Here is a 14,217-nt window from a genome sequence, read left to right as displayed (position 1 = left end):
CACATCTGGCAAGTCTGGCATTAATTGCAAGTAACAAGTTCCTGGTTCACAAACTATTGTTGTGTCCCAGTATTGTGTTAGACCTGGTCAGAAATTGATATTTCCAGTTTGTGGGGAATTGTGAAATTTGTTTTTGTCTTGAATCAGAACAAAAATGAATATTCCCAACATTTCTCATGAAGCAGCCTTGCCAAGAAACTGTTTCTATCTTTTTATAGGCCTTTTAGTTCTTTATGTTGATTGTACGTAATTTCATTAGCTGGACTGTTTCTGCTGTCATGTTATAATGCAAATTAATGGTGGACAGTTCTATTTTTATTTTTAAAATAATTCAGGGCAGCTGCCACTTAGTATTCATTGAGACTCATTAACGTCTTTTCTAGCCCAAAGAGTCTTTTGCTTGAGTGGTAATGAAACAGCTGGATACTTGGAAAACATTTTTCCCACAGAAAACTCTTTCCATGAATTTTTTCCAATATGCTGTTTGTTGTGAAGACACTGCTACACAACACTTATGAGCGTTTTGACGAAATGTTGTGCAGCCCCAAAACATCACGTTATGCTGACACACCATTACAGCTTGAATGTCACAATGCTGTGATGCATGCATGTCCCACAAAGTAGACAAAGTGGCTGGCCTGGGGCTTATTCTGACTTTAAAAATACAATGGTCGCTTTTATTACTACTATTCACAAATAGAAAGTTAAGGGAGTCTTTGTAGAGAAGCTTCTATCTGTCTCTTCCTACAGCACAGCTCTGATTTGGATTTCTGGAGTCTGGAACCAGAGAGCCTGTGTATCACATGATCCTGCTCCTAATACCTCCCAAGGAAGGGCACTTTCTACCCCAAAGCCTCTCTCCCAGCTGAAGTTGGTTCAATAAAAATTACTGATAAACGAGCCTTACTCCTTGCCTTTTAGAAGCATACATGGGAAGTCTCCGTAGGCACCATGAGCTGGACTTGTGTGCTACAGACAGGGTCTCTCTAGCCTGCCAAGTCTGGGCCAGGCCAGGGGCCTGATCTGTGCTGCAGGAGTAACCAAACAGCAAAGCTGTAGTGTTGCTCTCCTTTCTTTAGGCAAGAGAAACATTGGAACCTCCTGGTTTGAAGTGTGACCTTGGTAGGGATTGAGAGGGGAAGCCTTGCCTCTCTAGAGGGTGTCTGTCTTCTGGTGGTCTGGAGAGCTGGTGTGCCTGCCTGAGGGCAAACTTTTCAGCTTCCCACCCATGATCATGGTTGTCCCAGCTGCTTCCCTCTTCACAGAGCCACCTCCAGCCCAGGGGAGGTGTACATATAGGAATCACAGGTAAGTAAGGCTGGAAGAGACCTCACAAGGGTATCCTGTCCAGGCCCCCAATCAAGGCAGGATCCTCCCTGACTAAATCAGCCCAGGCAAGCGTCTGTCCAACCTACTCTCGAAAACTTCCAAGGATGGAGATCCCACAGTTTCTCCAGGCAGTCTGTCCCAGTGTGTGACCACCCTCATAGAAAGCATCTCCTCATCCCCAGCCTGAAGTTTCTTCTGCTGCAACTTGAGGGCATTGATCCTGGTCCTACACAGCACAAAACACTGGAGTCCATAGTCCCAAAGCCAAATAAAAAACAGTCCTTGGCTTGTGCACCAACAGCCAGACACAACTCAAGGATGGTAGTATATCCAGGCTCAGCTGGGCCCCAGAGCTGTGCAGCTTCTCAGCTTTCCCTCCCAGGGGCAGGCAGTCAGCCAGCTGGGAGGGGAGCAGCCCAGCATTACCAGGTGTATGATCATTATTTTATTTGTACGATAATTTCAACCCTTGTATGATGTATGATCAGTAATAGTAAAAGTGTTCAAAATGTGCAATAACTTTTGAAGTTGTTGGTTGTAACCGTGTTGGTCTAAGGGCACGGGCAGACAAGGTTCTTTGGGTAGATGTGATATCTTTTATTAGAACAACTAAATAATTGGCCTAATAAAATTTAGTTGGTCTAATAAAAGATATCACATCTACCCAAAGAACCTTGTCTGCCAATAACTTTTGAGGCAGGTAATTGATGCAGCATATTTAAAATCCAGTCACTCTCAGGTGCTGATTTTTGGTGGGGGCTTTTTAAAAAAAAATATATTCTGTGTTTCAGGTCAAATCAACCAAATCAGTTCCAAGTCATATCAAAAACCATATTGATTGAGCAGGCAGAATGCAATTGTTCTAAAGACCATGTATGGTGCTACAACCTGTGAGTGTCCTCCTTCCCATGTTTTAACTCTGGGACTTCAGATACTCCCAAATCTACTGGCAGGCATCCTATATGCAGGCCTAAGCCCAGACGTCTTGGGATTCAAATGCCCCCACCAAGACACTTGATCTGAGCCAAAAGCCAAGAAGCATACAAACAAGTATACGTGATATTAGTTCAGAGCCAAAAGGCAGTCTTAACTGAATTTTGGGTTTGCTGTCTCTTTTTTTTAATTTTTCGTGTTCCAGGTCAAATTAGCCAGATCAGGTCTAAATCCTTTTGATTAAGCAAAGCTCAATCATTCAAACACTATATGTGGTGCTGCAACCAACAAGTATCCTCCACCCCAGACTTTTCAGCCTGGGGCTTCACACTTCCAAATCCATCAGCAGGCATTTTATGTGCAGGCCCAAGCTTGGAGGTTTGGAGTTTGGATACCTGTGAGTTTTGCTTGCCCTCAGTGAACAGCAGCAGGAGCAAGCTAGGGCTTACTGTCTTTTTTTTTTTTTAAGGAAAAATTTTCATGTCCCAGGTCAAATTAGCCAGATCAGGTCCAAATCCATTTGAATCATGCAAGAACCATACATGGCCCTGCTACCAGCAAGTATACCTGGCCCTCCATCCCAGCCTGGGGCTTCAGATACTTCCAAATCCTTTGGATGGCATCCTATGTGCAGGCCCAAGCTTGGAAGCTTGGGGTTCACATGGCCCCAGGTTTCCCCCAAGGGTATTTGCTGGCCCCAAGTTTTGCCTGCCCTTAGCTGTATGGCTGCAGGAGCAAGCAAGGGAGGAGTCTCCCATTTCCATAAAGTTGGTGTGTAGGCAAGATCCTCCCATAAGAAGCTGGCCAGTGGGAAGCTATGAGCAGGGCTGGACACAGGCATGGGCGAGCTGCGCAGCCGCCCAGAGCCCAGGCAGAAAGGGGGCCTGAAATGGTGAAAATAATTATTAGGATTATTAATATTATTATTATTATCATTATCTCTGGTGAAGGGGGGCCTGATACTAAAAGCTTGCCCAGGGCCATGGGTGACTGGTGCTTTCTGAGTCTGGGGGGGCACCAGATCGCCAATGGGGGGAGGGGGCTGCAGCCGATCACTGACTGGGGAGGGGGGCACTTCCGCCAGCACTTCTGGTTTCGCGACTGACACTTCCAGGGGGTGCACAGCTGATCTCAGGGGGTGCATGTGCACTGGCGTGCACCCCCTACATGTCGCCAATGCCCGGGCCACCAGGAGTCTAGCTACGGTGTTGACTACAAGGTTCTCATAGCAAGTCCTGTCCCACATTTGGACTGGGGTGCACCATCCACTACACTGTGCCATTTTAAACCCATGTCAGCTCTGGTGTCAGACCAGTGCAGCAGCTATGCTTGATTTATTTTTTTAAAGTCATTTTTTGTGTTCCAAGCCAAATCAAGCCCAAATCCATGAGTCAGTCCAGAACCATAAGCGGCTCTACTTCCAGCAAACCTGCTCCACCCTCACCTGGGGCTTCAGATGTTTCCAAATCCTTTGGCAGGCATCCTACTTGCAGGCCCAAACCCAGAGGCCTGGGGTTGGGATGCCCCCGAGTTGGCTTGCCCTTAGCCATTAAGGCCATTTCCATAAAGTGGGCTTAAAGCCGCTGCACCTCGGTGGGTACTGAACCACGCCAGAAGAGCAGTTCTCCTGAGAGGCTGTTCAGGAAAACTGCCTTCTCGGACACAGGTACATGGTATTTCCCCTGCCAGGTTAAGAAGCCAGTACGCTTGACCTGAGCCTAGCAACTACACTTCGTGTTGGCTTTGCTGTCCCCGCTTCCTCACCATTTTGCCTCAAAGAAAGAAATGTGCTTCGACCAAGCTTGCCCCAGCTCACTCACTTCTTGAGAGTTACGGTGAGTAATTTGAAGTGAAGGTGAAGGTTTATTAGCATGCTTTTTTCTTTTCTTTTTTTTTTTGAGCCCCCAGTCCCATCGTGCCAGCTTCGGGACCTGGCCCCGGGCCGTGTGCGCCAGCAGCACGGCTCGGGCACCAGCTGTGCCCTGTGCCGGCCCGGGGCAGCCCGTGGGACGAGACCCCGCCGGCGCCTCCCGCCGCCCCGGGGGAGGGGGAGGGGAGGAGAGGGCGGAGCGCGGGAGGAGCCTGCCGCCCGGCCGCTCCGGAGCTGGGGCTGCGCCCAGGCGGTGCAGAGTGGAGCGGAGCAGAGCGGGTGGGTAGGTAGGTAGGTAGGTGAGTTGCGTTGCCCGCCAAGCAGGCAGGCAGCCCCGGGCAGTCGGGGGGAGCCAGGCCCCGACAACAGCAGGCGTGGGCTGCCTCCCGCGTGCCTCCTCCAGCCCGCGGCCCGGCTCGGGGCAGCACGAGTCCGCGCCCGCCGCAGGGAGGCGCCGCCTGCTCGCCCGCCCCAGTCTGGCTGCACGGGGGCTCTGGCCCTCCCTGCCCTGTGCCAGCCTCTGGGGAGGCAGCAGCGGCAGCAGCGCGCCTTTCAGGCACTTCCACTCCTCTCTTATTGCACGCTTTCCGCCCCCAGGTCTGCTCCTTCTGCTCCCATCAGAAGATCTGGACGTAGCAGGCGCTGACAGCTCAAGAAGCAAGAGCCCGTGGGAAGGAGCTGCCCTGTTCTCCTCGCTCCCCGACAAAGATGAGGAGCCCTCTGCTAGGACTGACGTCCCTTCTGCTGCTGGGTAAGCCACTGATTCTCCCAGCTGGCGAGCCATGAAAAGTTGAAGCCTCTGTTCCTCTTGGTTGTAGCCGGGTCAGTCTAGGGGTGGGTGATTGGTGAAAGGTTGAAGCCCCTGCTGCTCCTCTTTTAGTGGTGTTGGTCTAAGGGTGGGCAATCGGTGGATGGTTGAATCCCTATTCCTCTTTTAGGGGTGTTGGTTGTAGCTGTGGTGGTTTAAGGGCAGGAGATCGGTGGAAGGCTGAAGCCCCCACTCCTCTTTTAGGGATGTTGGTCTAAGGGTGGGAGATCAGCAGAAGGTTGAACCCCCGTTCCTTTTTTAGGCGTCTTGGTTGTAGCTGTATTTATTTAAGGTCAGGGGATCAGTGAAAGGTTGAAGCCCCTGTTTCTCTTTTAGGGGTGTTGGTTGTAGCTGTGTTGGTCTAAGGACATAGGCAGACAAGGTGCTTTGGGTAAATGTGATATCTTTTGTTAGACCAACTAAATAGTTGGAAAAAACTGTTCTTTGGCAAGCTTTCGAGTACAAGTAGCCTTCTTCAGGCAGAGGATAGACTCTCCCTCTGCCTGAAGGAGAGTATTTGTACCTGAAAGATTGCAAAGAACAATTTTTTCAACTATTTAGTTCGTTCCTGTTTCGGGCTTGTGGCAAGGACCGCTGGATGAGACTCCCTCCCTTGGCCGCAGGATGCTGGGCAGTGGGTCGTTCTCCGTGCCTTTCCGCTGAAGATGCCGGGCGTCTCTGGAATTGGAGGGAGGGGAATAAATGAGCAAAGGCAGTTGCATTTTGATCCTTAAATGCTTTGAGTGGCATCTTGTCGGCATGCCCCTATACCTGGGAGCCCTAGTCAGGCACCTGCACCCCTTGGTGCTAGGGGCAGTTCAGATGTGGGGCACAACGCTGGGGCTGGAAAGGAATCCATTCAGTACTGGTAAATTAGGTTGGAGCAGGGGAAGGAATTCAGTGGAACGGTCGTTTTTCTGTTAGGCCTACAGCCTGCCACTTCTGACTGTCTAACTTAACAAGCTAACTTCAGACATACTTGAACCGAGTTGGTACTTGACTAAGAAGCCTCCTGGTATACTCATACTGACTAGGAAGCCTCCTGGTACACCCTACCTGAAGCTGGTCAGTACTCAACTAGGAAGCCTGCTAGTATACTCTAAGTGGTACTCATTTCTTACAGTACAGGCAGAACTGACCCCTGGTGGGCTAGGCTGTGCTGCTGGGTATGAAAGTTGTCCCTTGTCTCCGCTTATTGAAGATTTTTTTTTTTACAGGAGTCTCTTTCATCTGGCACAACTGCCTGCCTTCATCCCCCTTCTAGGTCCAGTTACATACAGTATTCTTCACTGTGTACCTTCAAGTGTTTTGTAGTACTGCTGGATACTGTTAAACAGCTGGTGTGAGCTGTCATGTCCCATTCCTCAAGTGCCTGCCTTATTGAAGAAATATGCATAGTTTTCTGACGAGCTTTGGGATCTCTGTCTGAAAGTTGTTATAGCACTGTAAGATCCCTGGTTTGATGAGTTCAGGGACAACCGAATGCAAGGCGGTTGAAACACGCCATGCTTGGTAACAGCCCACGTGCGTAGCTTAGTATTAATAAGATGCATACTGGATCTGTGAAGAAATACAGTACAGCATTTTTATATCAGCATTTATATATATATATTCTGCTACATGTGCTGAGGGAGATCTTCTTTCAGTGTTCAAGCTTCCAGTATGCTCATAAAAGTGAGGGTTTTTTGTGAACTTTGTTAAGCGGAGGAGCTGGCAGTATCTTTTGTGTCGAGTCATAAGGACTGGTAAAGCATGTACAGCACAGCTTGGAAACCACACTTCTGTTTGACTCAGGCAGTCATCCTTTCTAATTTTGTGCCTGTGTGGTTGGTTTTGTTTGTTTGTTTGTTTGTTTTTTAAACCATCTTTCCCTTGCCAGAAAGACTACATGAGCCTTTGAACTGGGTGTGGGTAGAGTTGAAACTTGTAAAAACAATAGCTTTCCCTTGGCTGGGGAAAAAATGCTAGACACTAAGTTGTCATCTATTGCTTTGCTCTGTAATTTGCAAACCATTTATTGTAGTATTATAATTGATGTGGATTGCAGTTGCTTATTGGTTTAACTTTATGTGCTTGGGCACTACATCTTGGATTAAGGGCGCTATGATTCTGGATAAACTTTTCCTAATATGGAGTGAGCTGGGTGCCTAGCTTTTTTTTTCTTCCAGCAAAGTCAATAGAGCAATGATACTCCCCTGCATAACAGTAGAGGGCATTGTACTGCTTGAGGTGCTATCTTTCATAGGCAATGTTAAATTAAGATCCTGATAATTCTTTTCATATAAAGCATTTAGGTATCAGCCCAATGCCTTAGCCAGATTTCAGCTTTGTAATTATTTCCTGCCCATGTGAACTCACTTCTTCAGGGAAAACTGGATAGAACGTTCTTTAATTTTCTGTCAATCATGTGGGTAGAAGAGCTGTCAAAGTATCAAACTACTATTGTCTTTTTTTACCTTGGGGGTAAAAGAAGAAATGCATGTCAGAACTATGAACATATCTAGTTTGTAAAGCATGTTGGTATTCTGGGTGTAAGTAGCTGTATAAATGTAAGGTGTTCCTTTAACCAAAAAATGCACATTGCCCAGTTGGAGGGGGCAGTGGATGGTTTCATGTTGGTGTTCATAGGGTTTTTTGGCATTTTAGCTACCACATGAGGTTTTAAACCCTGAAGCCTCTTGTTTTTTTGCAGAAAGCCCCAAGCTACTCTTCTTTCACCTGGAGTTTCTCCAGGCTAGAGAGGGACATGGTGGAGTCCAAATCTTTATCTCCCCTCATAACCTAAATCTTCTGAATGAATCCTTGTTTAGACAGCTTGTATGCAGAGGTGCCAGTGTTATAATACAGAGCCTGGATACTATAGTGGTGGGTATATTTGGAAAGGAGCAATAGTCCATATTTGTCTACCATTTTAGAAACCCAGTAGAACTGCAAAAAGAATGATGGTTATAGACTATAGGAAAGGCTGGTGAACAGTTTACATAATCTGAGAAAGCAAGTAAAAGTAGCTAACAAAACTGGAGAAGTAGGAATTGAAAGACCACGTCTGGCATGTGGGTGTAGCTCTGAGGTTTCTTTTCCTTTTTTATTTCTTTTACTGCAGTGTTTCAGTTTCAAGGTTTTAAAGAAGTAGCAGTTTATCACAGTGAGTACAAAATGAGGGAATAGGGCAAGTATTGTAAATAATCCCCGTGCAGCGATGAGACCATTAATACCTCTGCCAGGCAATGCTAATCACACATAGAGTTGAAAGATTTACTTGCTTTTCCAAGGGATACAAAGATTTATACTACAGTACTTATATTGTACAGTGCAATATATTGGAAACATAATACAGTAGACTTCTAGAGAAAGCGAAACAATTTTCTGTGGGTGACTGGATTATGAATTTCCCCCCTGCATTTGCATTTGATTTGTCTACAGTATAAGGAATACCACCTGTGAATGAGCATGAAGAGCTGTAAATCACAAACAATTTATATATGTATGTACATACATATACCCATTACCCTCTTCTCTCTCTCCCCTCATGCATAATAATTGGTGATTTAGTTACAATTCTTAGAGGGGCATGGAGCTACTGAAACTTCCGATCACCACAAAGAACATGTTGTAATAAAACAATGATGCTGAGATTATTTAAGTTGTGGCATGGGATGGCTGCTTCTCTGCCCCAGTGGCCTTTTCCTTGTGGTCTTTGCCAGGGTTCTGTTTCTGTCCTTCCTCTTGCTTGGTGTGTGCACAGGGGAGTTAGTAATGAGAGTTTGCTTTGCATAGCACCAACATGCCCTGCCATTCCACTCTTCTGTTCATCTAGCATAATTGCTTCGCTTTCTTTGTGCCCAAATGAGGACAGGGCAGGAAGGAGAGCGTGGTGGTTGAGAGGAAATAGAGTTGTGCTGAAGGTGGTGGCTGAATGGGAGTTCAGTTTTGACGGGGGTGGACATTGTTTGGCTGGTGGGGGCAACCAGAGAGAACAGCAGAGATTTATTCACTGTCTTCTCATTGAAGCAGGCCTCATTCATCTGCTTCTGGATATCTAGTTAGTAACGGTGGCCAAGAACATGCTTTTGCTACTGATATCCAACTCCAAAGCTGCAACCATTCTTAGATCTGGACATCACGGTGGTTGTCCATGTTACCTCTAGACAGGGCTTCTGCATGGCACACTGTACATGACTTCAGCCAAAAGAGACATTCTGTTAAGAGGGTCAGTGTTCAGTGAGTGTGAGAGGAAATAGATGTAATGGAGGTGGTGGTTGAGTGGAAATTCAGCGATGATGGAGGTGCTGTCTAAACAGTACTGGCAAGCTATTTCTTTTTCAGTACAGTTCAAGTTATGACACACCAGGACCCGAGTCATAAGTATCTTGGAGATCATTCCCTTTGTTAATCCACGGCAGTTGGCATCAGAGTTCATGGTCCTTAGTTTGAGAGCATCCTTAGTGAAAAATTGAATCAGCTATTAGTTAAAAGTGCTAAAAGCGCACAAGCTATACAGATGTTGCGGAGCTGAGTTGAAGTAACATACTGCTGCTGCTGGTAAAGCATGGGGTTTTGTTTGTTTTGTTTTGTGTTTTAAACATCTGCAAGCAGCCTGAATGGTTAAAACTAGGAAACTACTCATAAAGGAGGTGTTATAGGGAAAACTTCCCTTGCCCTGCTTCTCTGCATCACACAATTTGTATAAAATAGTTGTCCGGGGAAAAAGATGAAGGCAGGGTAACCAAAGTAGATATATATGCACTTCAAACTAACATGGCTAACTCTGTCTCTTTCGAAAAAGACAACAGAAAGGTTACTCCATCTAGTAGTAAGCCGGGGAAGTGGAACTTGGCTTGACACAGTAATAGGACATGAAGCCTGCTCTAATCTGAATGAATGACGCTGTTCTGATAAGTAATTGCTAATCTGCAAGCTCCTCCTGTATAGCGACTTGTGCCAGAAAAGTGTCTGCAGGGAGGAGAATACTTTCCAGACACAACTGTTTTTTTGTGATTGACTTGCTTGCTTGTATCAAGGACATTTAGGTCCTCAAGCCATTGTCTGGAATGAATTGCAATGCATATGACTGCCTCTGGCTTTTAAGCTGTTAAATATGCTTCTTTTTTTAAGGCAAACCTGCTAGGTTTCTTTTGACTCTGTCTTTTTTTTATATTGACATTTTCTTCATCTCTTCCTACAATGATTTTTAGACTTAGGTTAAATGTTTTGGGGACATTTAGCATCTGTTCTTGTTTCTTATCATCTGCACAGAGGCTACAATTGATGTGTTCCCAGAAAAATGAAGGTTAGAGTAATATTTAAGGTAAAGTTCATGTCTCCCAGTGATGAAGTTCATTTTGTAGGGGCCTTCTCTGAATTCAGCACTAATTTGCATATCATCTCTAGCCCTAATTTATCACCGACTTCACCAAGAACTGGAGGTGTGTCAATAAAGAATTTCTGGGCCAATATCAATGGCTGATTTTAATGAGCCATATCGGCCGATACTGTTCTGATTGCCAATATGCAGCCCGGCATCTTGGAGAGCAGTGTATAGCTGGTAACTCTGTGGCGGGGTGGGGAAGGCAGGGGCATGGGGAAGGACAGATTGAGGCCCCTGCAGTGAGGGAGGAGAGGGGCAGGGGCAGGCGCTGCTCAGCCAGGGCAGGGTGCGTGACAGAGCCACTAGTGGCTCGTCTGGGGGGGCCCTCAGTAGACTTATCAGCCAGAAACTCCTCTCCAAGCTCCTGGACTGTCCGTATGCATGCTGAGTCTGTGTGCATGCATGTGGCACTTACTGGTGACATTATTGGCCACATCAGCTAAAAACGCCAATTGCCAATAATGTCAATAATGTCAATTTTCCTTTTATTGGTGCTTTTATGGACTGATGTATCAGTGCACTTCTACCAAGACCCCCACCTCCATTATGCTGAGACCATGTTTTGCAATGATGGGTGTTAGCAAGATAAGAATTTTAATTAGAGAATGGCAATAACAGACCAGGAACTTTTTCCCTTCCCAGCCGTCTCTAAAAGTTGTAATTGAAAAGGTCTGGAAACCAATAGTCTCAGACAAATAACAGAAAGATTTCTCTGGGGAAAGTAACCTTGACATTTGATCTTTGTGTCATCGCTGCATGACTTACCCCACTGCATCTTGACCAGGGGACACACTAGCTGTGAAATTGATTTCTTATTTGCCTGGATCTGGTGAGGGAGCCTATGAACACTAATCAGTTCTTAAGTCTTAGCTTCAGTTGTTTTAGCTGTTCTGCTGCCTTTGAGGTATTTTGGAATGGCCACCTGGCTGTGCCTCTCTAATTTTAAATTTATAATCTAGTTAGTGTTTCAGTGATTTATTTTTTTTTCCAGGAGTGTCACTGCCATTTGTTTAGGGGCTGGAAGGAGGACATCTTATTCAAGGTTGCATGGAGTACAGACAGATCTTGGAAATGCTAAATAAAAAGAAGCTGAATTGCCACACCAAAGAATGGAGGAATGGTGGGAGGCTGGTGAGGAAACTGGTTTTTAACTGAAAAGATAAGAAATAGATAAAAGGTTTTGTTTTTCTTAAAAGCTAAGGGAATGCTGGCAAGGATCTATGTCTAAAGTAAAGAAATGTGCTCAGTATATGAGGGAAATGGATTGTGAGACTCTATTTATTCCAGATCGCTGTACTCCAGCCAAGAGTCCTCCCTAATAGTGTAGCTGGTAGCTGCCTATCAGGGAAGACTATGGACATGAGAATTGCATAGTACTTTTCATGTCTCTCATGATATCTTCGGCAATAAGATTCTGCAATCAGAAGTGAGTTTATACTGCTGAAGTGCACAGGTCAGGGGACTCCAGCGTATTTTCCCATCATTGTTTTTGTTCCATCAAGCTAGCAGAGTAAGATCTTTGTCACTAAAGCCAGCATGTGTGTGAGGAGACATAGGACAGATGTGTTGAGGAAGAGGGAGCTGTTGTGTACAGATTTTTTTGTTCTAATGACATAGGTTGGGTGTGTGTGTGGGGGGAGTTGCTTTTTGGTTTTGGGGATTTTTTTCTGACGTGAGAAGTGGGCTGCTGGGGACTGTGAGCCGGTTGGAGGTGGTAATTGTACCAGCACATCAACATTTCAGGGTTTGCTTCAATTTACCAGTGACGCATAAGCTTGGAATGCCTTTTGTTTCACTTTGTTCTCCCCCTCTTCTTAGGTGCATGTGCAGAAAAAAAACAGCTGTTCCACAATAGCTGCCTTTCTCAGTGCTGCTGGAGAAGGGAGGGCTGGGTCCCAGGGCCTCTCAGTGAAAGGGAAACTGAGGGTAACTTTTATACTAGAAAAGGAGACCCTAACCCCTGAAGAAGGGAAGGGTTTGTGATCTGGCTTCACAGCTCTGGCCCTTGCCCATTCCTTTGCAGTTGGATCTTAGTAGGAGTCAGGAAGGCACCCGAGTCGGAAAGAGGAGGCAGTTTATGTTGCAGAAAGACTTTCAGAAACATTCCACTCTGGAAAGCTTGAGACAGGCAGTAATAGTAATTAAGGATCAAGGTTGATACACTCACTCTTCATTGTAAAATAAACTTTCTAAGTGTGCATGTATGTTGGGAGCCTGGAAGGAGGCTATTATAGGATCATAGGGAAGTAGGACTGGAAGAGACCACACAAGGTCAGCTTATCTATCCTCCTGCTCCAGGCAAGATGATTCCTACCTAAACCATCTCAGCCAAGTGTCATTCTAACCTGCTCTTGAAAACTTCCAAGGATGGAGATTCCACAAGTTCCCTAGATAACCTGTTTGGGTACTTGACCACACTCATAGTCAGAAAGTTCCTCCTAATTTCTAGCTTAAATTTCCCCTGATGAAATTTGAGGTTGTTGCTCCAAGTTCTGTCCCTTATAGCCATGGCGAAAAACCCATCTCCATCTTCTCTGCAAATCGCCCTTCAGGTATTTGCAGATTGTTGTCAAATTCCCCTTCAGTCTTCTCTTCAGACTAAATAACGCAAGTCCTTTCAGCTGTTCTTCATAAATTGTTCCTCTCAGGCCCCTAATCATTTTTGTCACTCTACTGGACTCTTTCCTAATTGTCCCCATACTACTTGAAGGGTGGGGGGCGGAAATGGACACAGTACAGGCAACTCCCTGTTAATACTTTCACTTAGCGCTATTTTGCTGTAACGCTCATTTGAAATTGATACCTGATTTCACTTAGTGCTCAGTGAGTCTCGTTTTAACACTTGTGGTCGCCATCTTGGGTCATCAAATACTTTTGGTTTCATTTAACATTTGTTTCACTTAACACTTGGTTTTTCAAGAACCAATTAAGAGCACTAAGTGGAGGTTGCCTGTACTCCAGGTGAAGCCTCACCAGTGCTGAATGGAAAGGAAGACTCGCTCCCCTGATTTGCAAGTGACCCTCCTGTTAATACAATCCAGTATGCTGGTTTTTTATACAACAAGAGTTGCACACTCTTGGCTCATATTCAGCTTATGGCTCATTTAGCTTATGGTCTACTGTAACCCCCAAGCCTTTCTGCAGTAATGTATCATAGCCAATCTTTCCCCAGTCTGTACTTGAGCATGCAGTTTTTCTGTTCCAAGTGCAGGACTTTGCACTTGCCCTTTTTGATTTTCAGCTGGTTGATTGTGGACCATTTCTCCAGTCTATCCAGGTCATTCTGGATCCTAGCCCTACTATCAAGAGTATCTGCAGCTTCATCCAATTTAATGTTGTGTGCAAGCTTACTAAGTATGGACTGAATCCCATTGTCCAAACAATTAACGAAGATATTAAAGAATACCGAAACCAGGGCAGACCTCTGGAGAACCCCATTTGATACTTCCTCCCAAGTAGGCTTTGAGCCATTGATGACTATTTGTTGAGTACAGTGATTCACCTGTAATCCACTTCACAGTACTTTCATGTAGTGTCTATTTTCTTAGCTTTTTAGTGAGAACATCATGGGAGGCCAGTGTCAAAAGCCTTGTCTAAGTAAAGGTATATAACATGTGCTTTCTCCTTCAGCCACAGAGCCTGTCACCTTATCATCATAGTATCATAGTATAGTTTCTAGGGTCAGAAGGGACCTGAGCAGATCATCTAGTCCAACCCCCTGCCATGGCAGGAAAGAGTACTGGGGTCAAATGACCCCAGCAAGGTGTTCATCTAACCTCCTCTTAAAAACGCCCAGGGTAGGAGCCTGCACCACTTCTCTTGGAAGTTGGTTCCAGACCCTAGCCGCCCTGACCGTGAAGTAGCGCCTCCTGATATCTAACCTAAACCTACCCTCTGCCAGCTTGTGAC

General features: G+C 45.7%; 1 protein-coding gene across 2 annotated transcripts in view; it reads left to right on the top strand.

The window, feature by feature from the left end:
* Positions 1–4,331: 4,331 nt before the first annotated feature.
* The window catches only part of IGSF3 (immunoglobulin superfamily member 3), a 195,652-nt gene continuing 185,766 nt past the window's right edge, over positions 4,332–14,217 (top strand). For both annotated transcript variants that reach the window (XM_019525702.1, XM_019525700.1), the window contains exons 1-2: positions 4,332–4,415; positions 4,730–4,883. In XM_019525702.1, coding sequence (XP_019381247.1) covers positions 4,841–4,883 — 43 coding nt within the window. In that variant the 5' untranslated portion in view covers positions 4,332–4,415; positions 4,730–4,840. The remainder of the gene's footprint in view (positions 4,416–4,729; positions 4,884–14,217) is intronic.

This window comes from Gavialis gangeticus, unplaced genomic scaffold (assembly GCF_001723915.1).
Source record: "Gavialis gangeticus isolate Ggan-Ray unplaced genomic scaffold, GavGan_comp1, whole genome shotgun sequence".
Classification (NCBI taxonomy): Eukaryota; Metazoa; Chordata; order Crocodylia; family Gavialidae; genus Gavialis; species Gavialis gangeticus.
Note: the sequence above shows the minus strand (reverse complement) of the source record. Positions and strands in the feature narration are given on the sequence as shown.